The 16,222-nt window shown below is 34.6% G+C and overlaps 1 protein-coding gene across 1 annotated transcript in view; it reads right to left on the bottom strand.

The window, feature by feature from the left end:
• Atg4c (autophagy related 4C, cysteine peptidase) overlaps window positions 1-16,222 on the bottom strand; it is a 58,122-nt gene that overhangs the window by 10,391 nt on the left and 31,509 nt on the right. Inside the window, exons 7-10 of the mRNA XM_013020641.1 lie at window positions 15,658-15,794; window positions 9,871-9,949; window positions 9,142-9,218; window positions 4,098-4,217 (exon numbers count right to left, since the gene is read on the bottom strand). Of these exons, the coding sequence (XP_012876095.1) occupies window positions 4,098-4,217; window positions 9,142-9,218; window positions 9,871-9,949; window positions 15,658-15,794 (413 nt within the window). The remainder of the gene's footprint in view (window positions 1-4,097; window positions 4,218-9,141; window positions 9,219-9,870; window positions 9,950-15,657; window positions 15,795-16,222) is intronic.

Below are 16,222 nucleotides of genomic sequence, written 5' to 3'. Positions count from 1 at the left end.
GCGCTGTGGCTCAAGTGGTAGGGCACTAGCCTTGAGCTGAAGAGCTGAGGGACAGTGCTCAGGCCCAGAGTTCAGGCCCCACAACTGGACCAAAAAAAAAAAAAATTTAACCAGCTGGGCACCAGTGGCTCACACCTGTAATCCTAGCTACTTAAGAGGCTGAGATCTGAGGATTGTGGTTCAAAGCCAGCCCAGGCAGGAAAGTCCCAGACTCTTATCTCCAATAAACTACCAGAAAACCAGAAGTGGTGCTGTGACTCAAGTGGTAGAGCACTAGCCTTGAGCTGAAGAGCTGAGGGACAGTGCCCAGGCCCACAGTTCAAGCCCCATGAATGACAAAAAAAAAAAAAATTGAACTTTAAATATAATATTGTAGAATTATCTACTACACACCGTTTAAATAAATAATATGAAAATGTATAGATATAGGCTACCTTTAAGTCACTAGCAAATGAAAAATTTCTATATATATAGATATATACATAAACACATATATATTTATATAGACAACACAAATGTTACATACTATTAGTGAAAAAAATAAGTAACATGTAAAGGAATATATAGTGATTATATGTTATATATAATACATAGGTATATTATACTCATTTAGGACAGTAGCTATTAGTGGGAGAGGGAAAAAAGGATTAAGACAGGGAAAGATAACCAATTAAATTTTTCATAAACTCAATAATGGAATATAGACATTTGTTCTGTTAGTCTTTACAGTTCCTATATGCCTGAAATTTAAAAATTAATATAATAAAGTGAGTATACTCTTAGTACAGTTATTCAACTAACATGCAAGATCCATGATGTTATTTTAATGCACTTTTCCAGCCTCATCCTTCACTATTTCCCATATCAGTGGTTACTAAGTCTTGGACATCTACACATCACCCTCATTATGTTTGCTATGTATGCTATCTCCCTTATGACTAATGAATATTTTTCTTTTCATCATTTGTAACTGAAGTAGCTTTCTATAATAAAAAATAGGAGATCACATGTTTAATATGCTAATTATGCTTTTATAATATGGATATAAATAAATGTCTACAGATATTTATTTATATGTCTATAGATATATTTATATATCTATAGATATATAATGTATGCCTTAGAAACACTTAAAAACATCAAGTGTCACACAATTTTAGGTTACACTGTCTTACACCAGTGATCCTCAACTGGTGTATAAGATTGCAGGAGTTTTGTCAAAAATAGAAGCTCCCAGGAGGCTACAATGCTTGGTAAGAAATGTACTCATTATCTTGCCCATGTAATTGTAACCCCTCTGTACAGTATTTTCACAATAAAAAAAATAGAGGCTCCCAGGCCGCCCACACCCCTAGGGGTTCTGATTCAAGCAGTCAGAAGACAAAACTTTTGCCCTGCATCTATCCTGGACATCCAACAAATTGTACTATTTGCCATTCTCTAGGTAAGCTCCACAGTGGGCTTCTGAATTTTTCCTATTATTGCCTCAGCTTGAAGTACTCCTCTCTCTCACCAAGTCAATGGAAATTAGACTACATTTTAAGACTCATTTTAAATATCACCATCACAATAAAGTACTTTGACTTGGATGTGACATCTCTCTCATTTCAACAGCCTTCCTTCCCCTATCAATTTATTTCCATTTCCATATGGATGCTTATCAGATTCAATGTAATATATGCCTACTTGTCTTATTCCCCCTCCTCAAGCATAAATGTTACCTGAGGGCATGTTTTATATCTTATTCAAAAGCAGAGATTATATTTTAGTCATTTTATGCTTTGCATACAATAGTTACTTACATATTTTCCAGGCTCCAGTTTAACAATTTTATTGCTATTTTAAAAATTGTACAGCACAGAATATTCATTCATAAAGCATTACAAGTTAAGTATGAGACTCTAGACTCTAGCTTCACTTTCAAAATAAGAAAACCAAAGTTACATTCTAGAAAAAGTTAACTCTTAAGGTGTTTTAATTTCTCAAGGAAATAGATTAATAAAAAATACCAAATTCAAGTTTTAAGAAAGAAAAGGAGGGAAAACTGTTTAATGTATGACTTCCTAAGTAAAAGTATATTATTATTAATGTTTTGGTTTTATTCTTTGGTTGGCCGTGGGGTTTGAACTCAGCCTGGGCACTGTCCCTGAGCACTTTTGCTCAAGGCTAGCATTCTACCACTTTGAGCCACTTCCAAAAGCTCTACTTCCAAAAGCAAATTATTAAAAAAGAAAAAGTACTTGAGAATCTTTTTTAAGTATATTACCAAGTTATTAACTGACAGTGTTTGATACTTGTACAAAGCTCCATTATCTTAAGATCAGCAAAGTTAACTGATCTCACAAAATTCTCAGTACTCTCAAAACATTACAAAACATTGCCTTAATGATGAATATTACTGATTCACTAGAAGCAATAATTTCTAATTATTCCTCCAGTGTAAAAGATATTAATAACTCTTTTTAAACAGAAAACATCAATATGCAAGCCATCTGTAAATTGTGTTTTACTTGCTAAAAAATAATCTTTGTTCTGTTTCTACAGACTCTTCTACTGCTCAAAACATGATTATTTTAATCCAAATAGAAAACAAACTGGTGAAAATAGAACTTCTAAATGGAAGATGTTCATCAAAGCATCAATATGTCACAATATCACCTGACATGTGATATCACAGTATCATATGACTTTATCAATACAATTATAAAGCTAAAATATACAAATGAATCCATCAACTGCAAGTATCAAAGAAAGAAAAAATGAAGAATGCGTGCTTTGCTCCCTTTACTTGGCCCTCCATGTCGACAAGGAGGGTACACGACAGCACTGTGCGAGCTGAAGCGTCGGGAAAGGTCCCCCATGCCTCATTTTTTCCTCTTCTCATTCATTTTCCTGTCATACTCCTGGCAAGTTTCCCCTTCTACATGTCAGGGCAAGTAAACCAAACCTACTTTATATGAGACTTTATACTTAACTTTTCATTCTATTTTTTACATTGTTGAAAAATATAATTTCAATTAAGTATATCCATTTTCCTTAACAAATTAACTAGAAGTAAAACTAATAAGTACAGGTAAAAAATTTTCAAAAAATGATTCTAGTATTGATTCCACTTATCATAAAGGATAACCTATAACTAGTGTAGAGACCCATCCAATTATACTTACCTCTGAAGTACTAAAGTACTAAACACTCACAGACCATTAAGCCTCTGTAAATGTTTTAGCAGTAGTCAAGGACCAAAAACATGCAGAAGTTTAAAGGTAATAAGAAGTTAAATAACCTGTTTTAGAGATCCTGAAGTAGACTAGATCAGACTAGACAAGCTTATTGGAAAGTAACAACACAGCTCATCTGATGAAGCAGTCCTGAGAAATCCAAAAATATCATTTCCCTTTAAAAAAAAATACAAGAACACTTGGACTAACAAGAAATAATGCACAATTTGGCTTGATCAAATACTTCATTAATTTTTTTTTATCCCTAAGGGATTGCCCTTTAAATTTCTCTTCTCTAGAATATAACCTAATTGCTTGCTCAGGGCTACAGTTTGCAGGATTTTTATTTCAACAGTGCCACCTAGTGGAAAAATCAATACTTTCACTTAGTTACCAGTTTTATTTGTCTCAAACACTGACTGGAATAGTTTTACTTTCTGATTTGCAATAGTCCTAACAGTAGTAACATTAAAAGAGAAATTCCTGCCAGCCTGGGAAGAAAAGTTTTTGAGACTCCTATCTCCAATAATCTACTCGAAAAATCTGGAAGTGGCACTGTAGCTCAAGTGGTAGAGTGTTAGCCTTGAGCAGAAAGAGGCAGGGACAGCACCCAGGCAGAGTTCAGGCCCCAGAACCAGGAAAAAAAAAAAAAAGAGGGAGAGAAAGAGAGACAGAGAGAGAGACATTTTATCCAGGGTAATCCTAGCACTGGGGAAGCTGAGGAAGGATTCCAAGTTCAAGTCCAGATTACACAACGCACACACACACACCCCATAAAGGAGAAATTTTACAAAAGTATCACAATTTAGCATGTTTATCTTCTTAAATGCTATGATAAAAATTAAGTCTTCACAAATATAAGCTTTTAAATAGAGGTACCTTAGTGATTTCTTCAGAAGCTCGTTTGAAGTCCTGAACATTTCGACAGTAAAATCCTATTGTACAGCTAGGATCCATTTTTCGAAATGACATCTTTTTGGGAGAAGGGCAGTGGAATGTCTGTAATTTTTAAAGTTCTTTAGAATTAATTTGCCTTTATTTGATGGACTTAAGTATATAAAAGACTATTAAAATTTGATATGGAGCTTTTTCTCAAAACTATAAATGCACTTTCAAATGGCAATTCAGTCCTTTGTCTTTCCTACTCCCCAAATTATAAAACACAAGACCTAACATTGTGAACAATTTAATTTACCCAATTACCTTATATGTCAGAAAGCAAACTGTGTTAATTCTAACACAAAAAGAGATGAAAAATGGTTTCACTAAAATGCCATTTCTATAAAATTGCAATTAAGTCTATCCTGTTAGAGATTCTTTTTTTAATGTTTGCTAACCTGCTAATAAGGATATCAAGACCTTTTAAGGCAATCTGTATACCTTCACTAAATGTCCTGTATTAATAGGAGGTTAACTTTAAGAATAGCAATTAACTAATAGAACTAGCACATACCTATGCATTTTTCAATTTAACACTTCTATTGTGCTTTACTCTAAATTCCTGCTTATTCTCAACAAGGCACAGGATGAGACAGCTAAAATCTTGCCCTCTTTCTCACGAATCCTCCCTGTAAGTTCATTTCTCTCAAGTGGTCAACAGTGCCAGATATAAATGGGCTGGGCAGGCTGCCCTAGTGTCTCACTCTTGTTAATGAGATTTGGTCTAGAAAATACAGTGTGGGAAAAGGGCTAAATATAAAGTTAATCATTCCAATCTTTTTGTTCTTCACCACAGTAGTGTGGAACTGTGTTTAAAAGATATTTTATAATGTGAACGCTTGAACACCCTATCCTTAAAAATCATTCATGCCACCAAGGTTTTTTCTGTAAGCATTTTTTAAAGTTTTATAAAAATTAAAGGTTAAGCCAGACACTGGTGGCTGTGGCTCATGCCTGTAATCCTAAACTACTCAGAAGGCTGAGATCTGAGTATCACAGTTTGAAGCCAAGGAGGAAAGTCCATGAGATTCCTATCTCCAAATAACCACTAGAAAGCTGGAAGTGGAATTGTGACTCAAGTAGTGTAATGTGCTAGCTCGAGTATAAGAAGCTCAGGGACAGTGCCTAGGCCCTGAGTTCAAGCCCCAAGACTGGCAAAAAAAAAAAAAAAAACACCACCTAAGGCACTTTAACTTGAAAGTAGTATTAAAATTATAGTAGTATTAAAAATGTATATTTGTTATGTTTATGATAAATGGACATAACAATCAAAATATGGTAGGATACAACCTAAACAGAAACTCCAAGGTCCTAGTTAACACAAAGATTGTCATACTGGAATTCTACTGATAGTTTCACCTACATTTTTGTGAAGAAATTAAAAACAGATCTGGTAGAAATGTACTCATTAGCTAACTTATGTAACTGTAACCCCTCTGTACATCACCTTTACAATAAATAATAGGTTAAAAAAAAACAGATGTAGAAAGGCACAGAAAAGTAAGTAAACATGTTAGTTACAACATATCTTATTACATCTTATTACATTTGGCATACTAGAAATTTCTATGAGAAATTATTCTATACACAAGTTATATAAATACAGCCATCAGCCAAACTCATTCCAATTCACCAACAAGAATTGCTTCTTTAGTTTTTATTACTTAGGGATAAGAAAAGAGAGCCAACCAGTTTGTACAAAGTTCAATAATATATTCTAATCATCTAAGAGAGTGTCCTGTAGTGTACTAAAGCACTAATTAAAGTTTTCCTATAGGAACCACTAAGTAGAATAGGCTTCTATTCACTGCAGTGCCTCCACCATCACTGTATTGCCTCGAGCATCATATACAACAACACCTGCTATTTACAATTATATTGCTGCTATCTACAAAAAAGTTCCATAAATTAATCACAAAAAAACACAAATATAAATTACTAATCACTAAAAGCTGTAATTGCTATTGGAGGTTTACTGCATAAGTACTAGAATTCTTAGGCATTTTATATCACTTAAATTAAAACTACATTGTATTGTTCACTCAAAATTCTGAAGTCAAGACAACATTAATTTATTATTCAGAATCATTTGTTTTTTCAAAAACAAATGACTATATTTTGCCAAGTGGCATTATACAAATATACTCACTTTGTGATAATTTCTTGAGCTTTAAAGGTATGATTCCTTTTTAATTTTTAAAATTCTAGCTTTTTAAAATAAAAATAAAAAGTGACTTTAAGCCAAGTGCTGGTGGCTCATGCCTGTAATTCTAGTTACTCAGGAGGCTGAAATCTGAGGATCATGGTTCAAAGCAAGCCCAGGCAGAAAAGTCCATGAACCTCTTAAGAACATAAACTATCTCAAAACGCTGGAAGTAGAGCTCTGGCTCTAAGTATTAGGATGGTAGCCTTGAGCACAAAAGCTCAGGGACAATGCCTAGGCTCTAAATTCAAGGCCCAGGACTGGCACCTCCTCCATCCCCCCAAAAAGCAGCTCTATTTAATATACACATTGGGGAATGTGTGAACACTTGGCTTCTGTGACAATGGCATACATTTCAAAAAAAAAGGCTAAAAACAATAATACTTGCTAACTCAATAGCACATACTAAAATATTTCATAAAATAATCCAAAAAGCATTAATTTGCATATGATGTTACAAGGAAGAAGGAAAATAAACAGAGGACTTTAAATAGCTTATGATAATGCCTTGCATCTAAAAAAGGCTCCAGCAAATGATGGTTAAAAATAAAGAACTGAGTTGGTCTGATTTGGCTTCAAAATATTCAAAGTTCAAATCTAGAGATGTTAGAATGCAATCCTATAAGAATAACAACAAAGAATATAATCTATTTAAACTCTTTTTAAAATTTAAATATTTTAATATTCAACTTAAAAATTCATAATCCTATTAGATTTAGGCATTCATAAAGTTTCAAGACTACAACAATTATTTGAATAATTAATTGGATAATCTAAGATTTAAATTTCTATCTATTGACAAAAAAAGTATTGATCAAAAAAAGTAGTATATGAGTAAATGAGGTAGGAGGGTAGTTTTAGAATACACATATAATTTACTATAACATAGTAATACAGAATAATTTAAAATCCCCTCTCTTGGAACATTATGAACTTTAGATATGACAAAAAGCAAAGAGTAAAATTTTATTCTTGTACAAAGACAACTTATAGTTAATGTATTAATAGGAAAATAGGCTGAAACAAGTAATCTAAATCCTTTGAAGAAATAAAAGACTTTCAAGAAAAAACATCCAAATGAATCAAGATATTTGGGCTGGGAAGGTGGTACAGTGGTTGTCTAGCATGCATGAAGCCTGGGGATAGATTCCTCAGCACACATAAACAGAAAGAGCTGGAAGTGGTGCTGTAGCTCAAGTGGTAGAGTGTTAGTTAGCCTTGAGCAAAAGAAGCTCAGGGACAGTGCCTGAGTTCAAGCCCCAGGACTGCCCCCCCAAAAAAGATATTTTATAGAATTTCAAAACTATAACATCTACTTTATAATGCTATACAATCTACTTTATAATACTACATAATAACTTCTTTTGTGCATTTACATTACTAGATTTCAACAAATTTTACTTTACAAAATAAAATATTTAAGTCTATTCTTCCTTTCCATTTCTCTTATCACCTCCCCACTTCAAGCTTTCATTGCCTTACTTCTGGAGGGTTACAACAGACTCCCAATAATGAACTGCCCTTTCTAATCCTGAATGCATAGACTTAATCAGGATATTCACTTACTTGGGGTCTTTGCAGAACCTCTCAAAATATCAGATGGGTGGTCTCTCTATATACCATAAAGACAAATAGTCTTCTAATTTGCCTATTTTAAGTAATATTAGATACTATCAACTGTTTTCCATGTGAATTTCAAGTATTTATTGTTTATAAGGAATCATTTTGGCCCAGATAAACTAGAAATGTAACTTAGACATAAGAACTGGTGCCACAAAACCACTGTGCAGCAGGAAGGAAATTACACTGTGGTTCACAAAGCTCAATTCTGTGGCACTTCCCACCTGTGTCAGCCAACTAGCAAATATTTAAGGTTTATATTCAAGATGTTATGAAGGAAGGAAAAGATATTTATTTTTTAGTTGAGGTAAAAATTTAAAAGGATTCTAGGATGTCTCATAATAATCTTTCTAAAGCAAATTTTAATCTTGCAGTTTATTTTCATAATCTAGTCATTAAATACCGTTAAGCATTAATGTTAGCTAGAAAGCTATTAGTAAAACAAAGCATTTAATCATCTTCCCAACTAGTCAAGCCCTTGAGCATTAGTGATTCATGCCATTCAAGTGACTGAAATTATTTTATTCAATAAAATTACTTTAGTCTGCAAAAGCATCAGCTGGGGTAAAGAAAGAACCAAAACCATGTTATAATTACATCTCCATAATAAACTCTCAAAATTTTTCTTAATTAAAATATTATAGGTCACAAACATTACCCACACAAGGAGAAAGAAGAGGCTAATAAATAATAAAGAAAATAAATTATTGAAAACTTAATGAGAGGCTAAGATTTTTTTCAAGGGTAAGATTTAATTACTAAAAGCAAAACAACTTTGTAGCTAATCTTATTTTGTTGGTCTACCTTCTCTTTCATTTCTCCTTTCTTTTTCTCTTTTAAAATTATATCTAAACTAAGTTCTACAGTACTGTTTAGCTATCTTTCTACAAATTTATTCAGAGGCTTGATCATTTATTTTAGTAGGGCAACAGTGTAAGTTGGAGACAGAGATAAATGAACAAGAAAGTATATCACAAATTAAAATTCAGCAACAAAGTACTTAACCTTTGACCACTGTGTTGACGATGGTTTTATAAATCAGTAAAATATTGATTATTAACTCGTCGTAATACTATACAAGCACAACTACCCAACACATCTCTAAATAATTAGCTTGCTTTATACAGTAAGAAAACAATACTAGCTCTTCATAAGTAGTACCTCAAGAGGGAAATCCTTTATGCTGACATCTACAAAAGATTGGCAGTAATGAGGATCCATGTAAATCAAACTGTCATCTACAAGGACAAAACAGAAGACAAGTAATTCAAAAAACACCTTATTATTACACTGCTTACAATCCAATTTCTATGTAGAACAGCTGAAAAAAAATTCTAGGAGTAACAGCTTGGCAGACTGATATTCATTGACAGAAGCATAGGTTTGCACAGGATAGATTAACTTTTGCATAATCAAATATGCTTGTATAAGCAGAATTTTTATAAAGTGATGAGTCTGTCATTTAATTTGGGGAGATAAAATTACTTTCACAAACACACAATTATATTCTACAGTTTGCATATGAAAAATGTATTGCACGTCTTTATTCTGGCAGGAAAAACATATTGCTTGTCATTTTATCATCAACTAACAGCACCAAAACTAGTAAAAAGTAAATATGTAAATAGCAACTGCCAGAATGTGGCAGCAGTGTCTTCTGAAGTTTAGTGAGACCAATAAATTATGCCTTGTTTATGTAATAACAGAAATTAAACATACATTTTTAGAATCCAATTATCTTGTGGGCCAAATGACAAATGAGTGGCTATGGTAGGACTGATGAATGTATAAGGTACTCATTTTGCTCTGTTAATCATCCTGCTTCCCAGATGATCTCATATTAACTTTCTGACTTTTAAAAACAATGAAGAAATATACTAAATTACTAACCTTGAAATCCAGCAAAGTAGTATGACTGTTTTGGTTTACCACCAATAATACCCACACAGTATTCAAGGCTTAGAACACCCTGCCCAAAAGAAATTAATATAGATTTAGACTGAGACCAATAATAATTACATAAAATAACAAATCTGTAGTACTAGTAGTTTCCAAATTTTTCACCAATTAGTTATTATTTATTATATTTGCCCCATATTCTACAGTCCTCTTCTCTTCTAAACAACCTTCTTTTTCCTCTAAATTACTCAGTATTAATTTGGCTAATCCTGACCAGCACATCTTTCTACCACATTGAACTATTTTGTAGTCAAGCACTGGGGGTTCATGCCTGTAATCCTAATTCCTCAGGAGGCTGAGATCTGATGATCATGGTTCAAAGCCACCCTGGGCAGAAAGGTCCATGAAACTCTTATCTCTAAGCACCAAAAATGCAGAAAGTAGAGCTGTGGCTCAAGTGGTAGGGCACTAGTACTTAGCAGAAAAGGTCAGGGACAGCACCCAGGCCTTGACTTCAAGCCAAGCCCCAGGAACAGCGCGCACACACACACACACACACACACACACACAAACACACACACACACACACTGTGTCAAGGAAAAAATAAACAGCACACATTAAAGTACTAAGATTCATGCCACACACACACACACACACACACACACACACACACACATTTTGTGTCAAGGAAAAAATAAACAGCACACATTAAAGTACTAAGATTCATGCCAAAGCCAAAACAGTGGCATTTTGGTTAGTTAGTGCAGCCTGTCACCAATCTGTATCTTAATCAGATTCTTTCTGTATTGGTATGTATGTGATGTGTGCTGGAGCTCTAAGTCAGGCACTGGGCACTGTCCTTGAGCTTTTTTGCCCAAGGTAAGTCCTCTATCACTTGAGCCACAGTTCCATTTTTTGGTGGCTAACTGAAGATAAGAGTCTCACAGACTTTCCTGCCCAGGCTGTCTTTGAACAATGATCCTCAAGCAGAGGATCAAGCAGAACAAGCGGACAAGCAGAAGAGGTTACATGTACATACATATGACCATATAACCTGATGCTAAGCAAAATGAACCCCAAGATAGGGACACAAGTGGTTTTATCTTTGTTGCTGTTCTTTTTAATGTACTTATAATGTACTATGTGTTTTTTTTTTGTTTCTTTGTATGTTCTTCCCCCATGGTACAACCCCTGTTATCACTGTATTTGATTCCGGTGTCCTGCATCTTGTATATACATTTTTCTAATTTGGGGAGGGGAGGGGAAATAAAAAAATACTGAAATAAAGATACAGGATGACCCCTTGTAACAATGAGATATACAAGACAAGTATATTGTAAACGAACTTTACAACTTTGAGGGAGAAGGGAGGGAGGAGTTGGGGAGGTAGGGAGGAAAGGGATGGTAGAAGAAAAATAAAGGAGGGTGTAACAATAAAAAAAAAAAAAGAAATGTACTCGCTACCTTACATATGTAACTGTAACCCCTGTGTAAATCACCTTAACAATAAAATTAAATTTTAAAAAATGAGTCTCATGGACTTTGTTGCCCAGGCTAGCTAATTAAAAAATCAAGAATATTTCAATAAATCAGCATACGGGCTGGAAAGGTAGCTCAGTGGTAGAGTGCTTGCCTCACATGCATGAGACAATTCTTCAGCACCACATAAACAGAAAAAGCGGGAAATGGCTCTGTGGCTCAAGTGGTAGAGTGCTAGCCTTGAACTAAAGAGCTGAGGGACAGTGCCCAGGCCCACAGTTCAAGCCCCACGACCAACAAAATCAATCAATCAATCAGCATATGCTTTAGACTACTAAATATTCTAAACAAAGTTGAGCCAAATAATCTTTTAGAAAATACGCTAAGTAGTCAATTAAAAAATTCAGAAGAATCAATTAATGTCTTATCAATAGTTCTTGCATTAATTTTCACATTATAAAATACTACTAATGATAAAAACTCCAAAAGCATTAAATGGTTATAAAGTTCCCTTCTCTTAAATGAGAGGATGTACTACAATCTATGGACTACAAAATGAAGAACACACATAGTTCCTGACATAAAAAGGTTCAACTCAAAATTTTTCCATTACAATGGTACAAAAGCTATTATATATTCATTTGAAACCATATTTTTGACTTTTGGTAGGTTAGAAGCATTAATCACATTCTCAACTTAGAATATTTTCAAATTACAATGGCTTATTGGAATATTACCACATTATAATTTAATTTAAATAGCTTTAATAGCCATAAAATATTCTATTTTGTAAATAGAATATTCATCCCTTAAGTCCTTCATTATACATATTTAATTGAGTTATTTGAATATTTTGTCCCCTCCAAAATTCATATCCTAGACCTCAATCCCTAATGCAAGTGCTGAAAGACAAAAATGTTTAAAGGTGTTTTAATCATAATGGTTAATATCGCCGGGCGCTGGTGGCTCACGCCTGTAATCCTAGCTACTCAGGAGGCTGAGATCTGAGGATCGCGGTTCAAAGCCAGCCCGGGCAGGAGAGACTGTGAGACCTATCTCCAATAAACCACCAGAAAACCGGAAGTGGCGCTGTAGCTCAAGTGGTAGAGCGCTAGCCTTGAGCTGAAGAGCTGAGGGACAGTGCCCAGGCCCAGAGTTCAAGTCCCACAACCGACAAAAAAAAAAAAACCATAATGGTTAATATCCTCATGAATGGATTGATGTGACTGTAAGAAGACTAGAAGGAGTGTTCATTCTGTCCTGCTCTTCTGCTAAATGAAAACACAGCAAGAAAGGCCCTATTAAAGGCTAGTGCCTTGATTCCAAACTCTCCAGCCTTTCAAGATCTACAAGAGAATAAATTCCTGCCCTGTATAAACCACCCAGTCTCAGGTATTCTGCTGTCTATTTATTTATTTAGGTAGTATTATGATTTGGACTCAGGACCATGCGCTTGCTAGGCATGTGCTCTACTAAACCCTTAGGTATTCTGTTACAACAGTACAAAACAGACCAAATTACCCTTTAAAGAATGATGTTGGAGGCTGGGAAGGTGGCTCAGTGGTAGAGCCCTTGCTTTGCATGCCTGAGGCCCTGGGTTTGATTCCTCAGCACCACATAAGCAAAAAGAAAAAAAGCTGGAAGTGCCACTGTGGCTCAAGTGGTAAAGCGCTAGCCTTGAGCTGAAGAGCTGAGGGATAGCACCCAGTCCCAGAGTTCAGGCCCCATGGCCGGACCCAAAAAAAAAAAAGAATTATGTTGTACATATTTAGCCTCGTAAAAATATCAGAATTTTTTTTAAAGGAGAGCTGCAACTGAAAAAGAGTGAAACAAAATAGCCATATTAGATTAAAATCATAACTAACTTGAACTAGCTAAAATTTATTAAAGATAAAATTTCACAAAAAACACAAGTATTTAACAGTAATAGAATATTTGGCATTAAAGATTCTACTGTTTTCCTCTTAAATAAAAATCCTTACAATGGAGGCAATCTGATCAGATATTTGTGCCCAGGGACCTGTGAGGAAGTGAAAGCTCTAAGCCTATCAAAGCTGAAAAAAGAAAGAAAAAAATTATAGCAAGAATCATCACTGAGTCTTCTCTAAAAAAAGAACCGGTTCCAAGTAATGGAAGAAAGCATCTGTTCCTGACATCTATATTTTGTTTTCACCAGACTAGAGCAGATTTAGCAATGACCACTTAAAAGATTAGGAGCCAAAATGCCATTACATATAAAAGCCATGTCTCTGGAAACAAGAAACACTTTTCTGTTCCTAAGAGAGCTTCTTCACAGTTATCTAAGGGTGAGAATTTATTGAGCTGCATCCATAAAGCAATAAATAAGACCAGAGTAATCAGTCAAAAAGGGAAGTCTTAATTTGTCTTGCTGAAGTAGAAGAATATATTGGATATTCTTCATTCCAGGTCTTTACAAAAATAAGAATAAATATATAAACCTCTCATTGTAAGGGGTGATAAAACACACACCAAATTTCTTTCTCTTCATAGAATGTGGAAGGATGCCAGGGTGGTACCATCTCTGAAATACTGTGGAATTACCTTGAGTAATGAGTATGAAAGATCAAACTCAACAGTGAATTTTAGACTATTAATGCACATTGGTTTGGCAGGAAAATATACAACTGCTGACCATACCAAAAAAAAAAAAAAGGAGCAGAAAGGAAGAGAGGAAGAAGAGACAGTACAGAAAAGGAAGAAGAGATAGATGCTTACTTTTTTTAAAGACTATTTTGTTTTTAGACCTTTTTACTCAAAGTGAGTATTTCTTCTTTTCTCTTCCTTTCCTATTATTTGTAATTGTATTAGCATACATTAATTTTACCCTACATACATATATTTGGATCAAATTCATCCCTTGTTAATATTTATCTCCTATTTCCTCTTTATTTTACAGCTTTTACTGGGTTTCATTATGCTATTTTCATATATACATATACATACATATAATGTATTTCAATTATGCTCACGTCCATCACTACGTGAATTTCTCTTTGCTTTGGCTCTTGACCAGCTCCTCTGGCCAAGCATAGCACTTACCATGTAAACTATTTTACTCAACTATTTCAGATATTTTTACCTGATAATTGAAATTCTAAAATGTCTTAAAAGTCACTGCTCTCTCATTTTAGTAGATCACTGCGTGAACCAAATTAGTAAACACTCAGGAGACATCTTCAAAAACTTGAGAAACAATAAATGATTCTGCTATCAGTTTGTTATCTGAGCCTGAGAGTATCACTTAACCTATTTTTTTTCTATTTTATTAAAAATAAAATAAAATCCTAGTGGCCCAGACCTGTAATCCTAGCTACTCAGGAGGTTGGGATATGAGGATATTGGTTCAAAGGCCGTCTGGGCAGGAAAGTCCATAAGACTCTTATTTCCAATTAGCCACCAAAAAGCTGGACGTGGAAGAAAAAGATAGGGCACAGATTCCAGGCCCTGAGTTCAAGCCTCAAGACCAGAATACCCATAACACACACACACACACACACACACACACACACACACACACACACAAGAAGTAAGGGAGGGAAGGAGGGCGGACAAGACAGGATGAAAGAGAAGGACAAGAGAGAAGGAGGGAGGGAGGGAAAAAAGGAGGGAAGAAGGAAAGAAAAAAGAAAATAATACCTAAGCCAGGTATAGTGACTCACACCTATTATCCTAACTACTTGAAAGAGTCAGAAATTGAGAAGATCACAATTTAAGACCAGCCTGGACAAAAAGACCCCATCTCAACCAATAAAAAGCTAGATGTGGTAGCACACAAGTCTCATCCCAGCTAAACAGGAAGGATAAATAGAAAGATCATGGTCCAAGCTAGCCTGGGCATAAAAGCAAAACTCTATTTGAAAAACAACTAAAGCAAAAGGGTCAGGGACATGGCTCAAGTGATACTGTGTCTGCTGAGCAAACATAGGTTTTAAGTTCAAACCCCTATACTGAAAAAGAAAAAAAAGGAACAAACTAAAATAAATATTTTTGAAAATCACAAAAGGATAACAGAATTATAGCCATATTATATATTTTGAATATTGTTGTATCTGTGTCTCACTGATTAGCTACAAAGATTCAGAGGATTTTCATTGTTTCAGAGAACACTACACATAGACACATACACACCAACTTAATCTTCCAGTAGTGATTAAAATCTCTAATGTCAAACTTCCCAATGAACACCTAAAGTCATAAAAACATTACAAACATTCTTTTCATATTAGCCAGTACTGTCTTAAAAAAAAGAAAGAAAGAAAGAAAGCACTTTCTTATACCTTCATGAACTCCAGGTAGTCTGTGTTGGTTCTTTCTCCACCAAGTCTTACAGGAACTAAAATAATAACAGCTTTGTCATCAGCATTACCAGAAGTCATTGAAGCACTTTGTTTATCGATTACATCACAACTGTAAACTGAGAAAACAATAATGAATATGGATCAGGTATTATAAAAAGTGATTTTCACCTTTGTTTTTATCCCAATTCCACTCCCTAACACTGGCAGCCAGTCATCTTATCTCTGGCATCAATATCAAACTAAAAAAACCTGCGTCATTTACTTATTCACATCATATTACACATAAAAATATCTGCCTCATTTATATATTCACATCAGTGGAGGTTCAGTGGAGGTTCAGCAGTAAGAAAAACAAAAAAAAACCTATTCTAATTGAGCATATGCTCTAGTAAGGGAAAACAGACAATGAAAAGTAAAATGTAGGTGGGGGCCAGTGGCTCATACCTATAATCCTAGCTACTGAGGAGGCTGAAATCTAAGGACTGCAGCTTGAAGCCAATCCCTGGCAGAAAAGTCCCTGTAAGACACTTTTTTTTGGGGGGGG

Source organism: Dipodomys ordii, unplaced genomic scaffold, assembly GCF_000151885.1.
Source record: "Dipodomys ordii isolate 6190 unplaced genomic scaffold, Dord_2.0 Scaffold51, whole genome shotgun sequence".
In the NCBI taxonomy this organism is placed as follows: Eukaryota; Metazoa; Chordata; class Mammalia; order Rodentia; family Heteromyidae; genus Dipodomys; species Dipodomys ordii.
The sequence above is the reverse complement of the archived record's forward strand: the minus strand, read 5'-3'. Positions and strand labels throughout refer to the sequence as shown.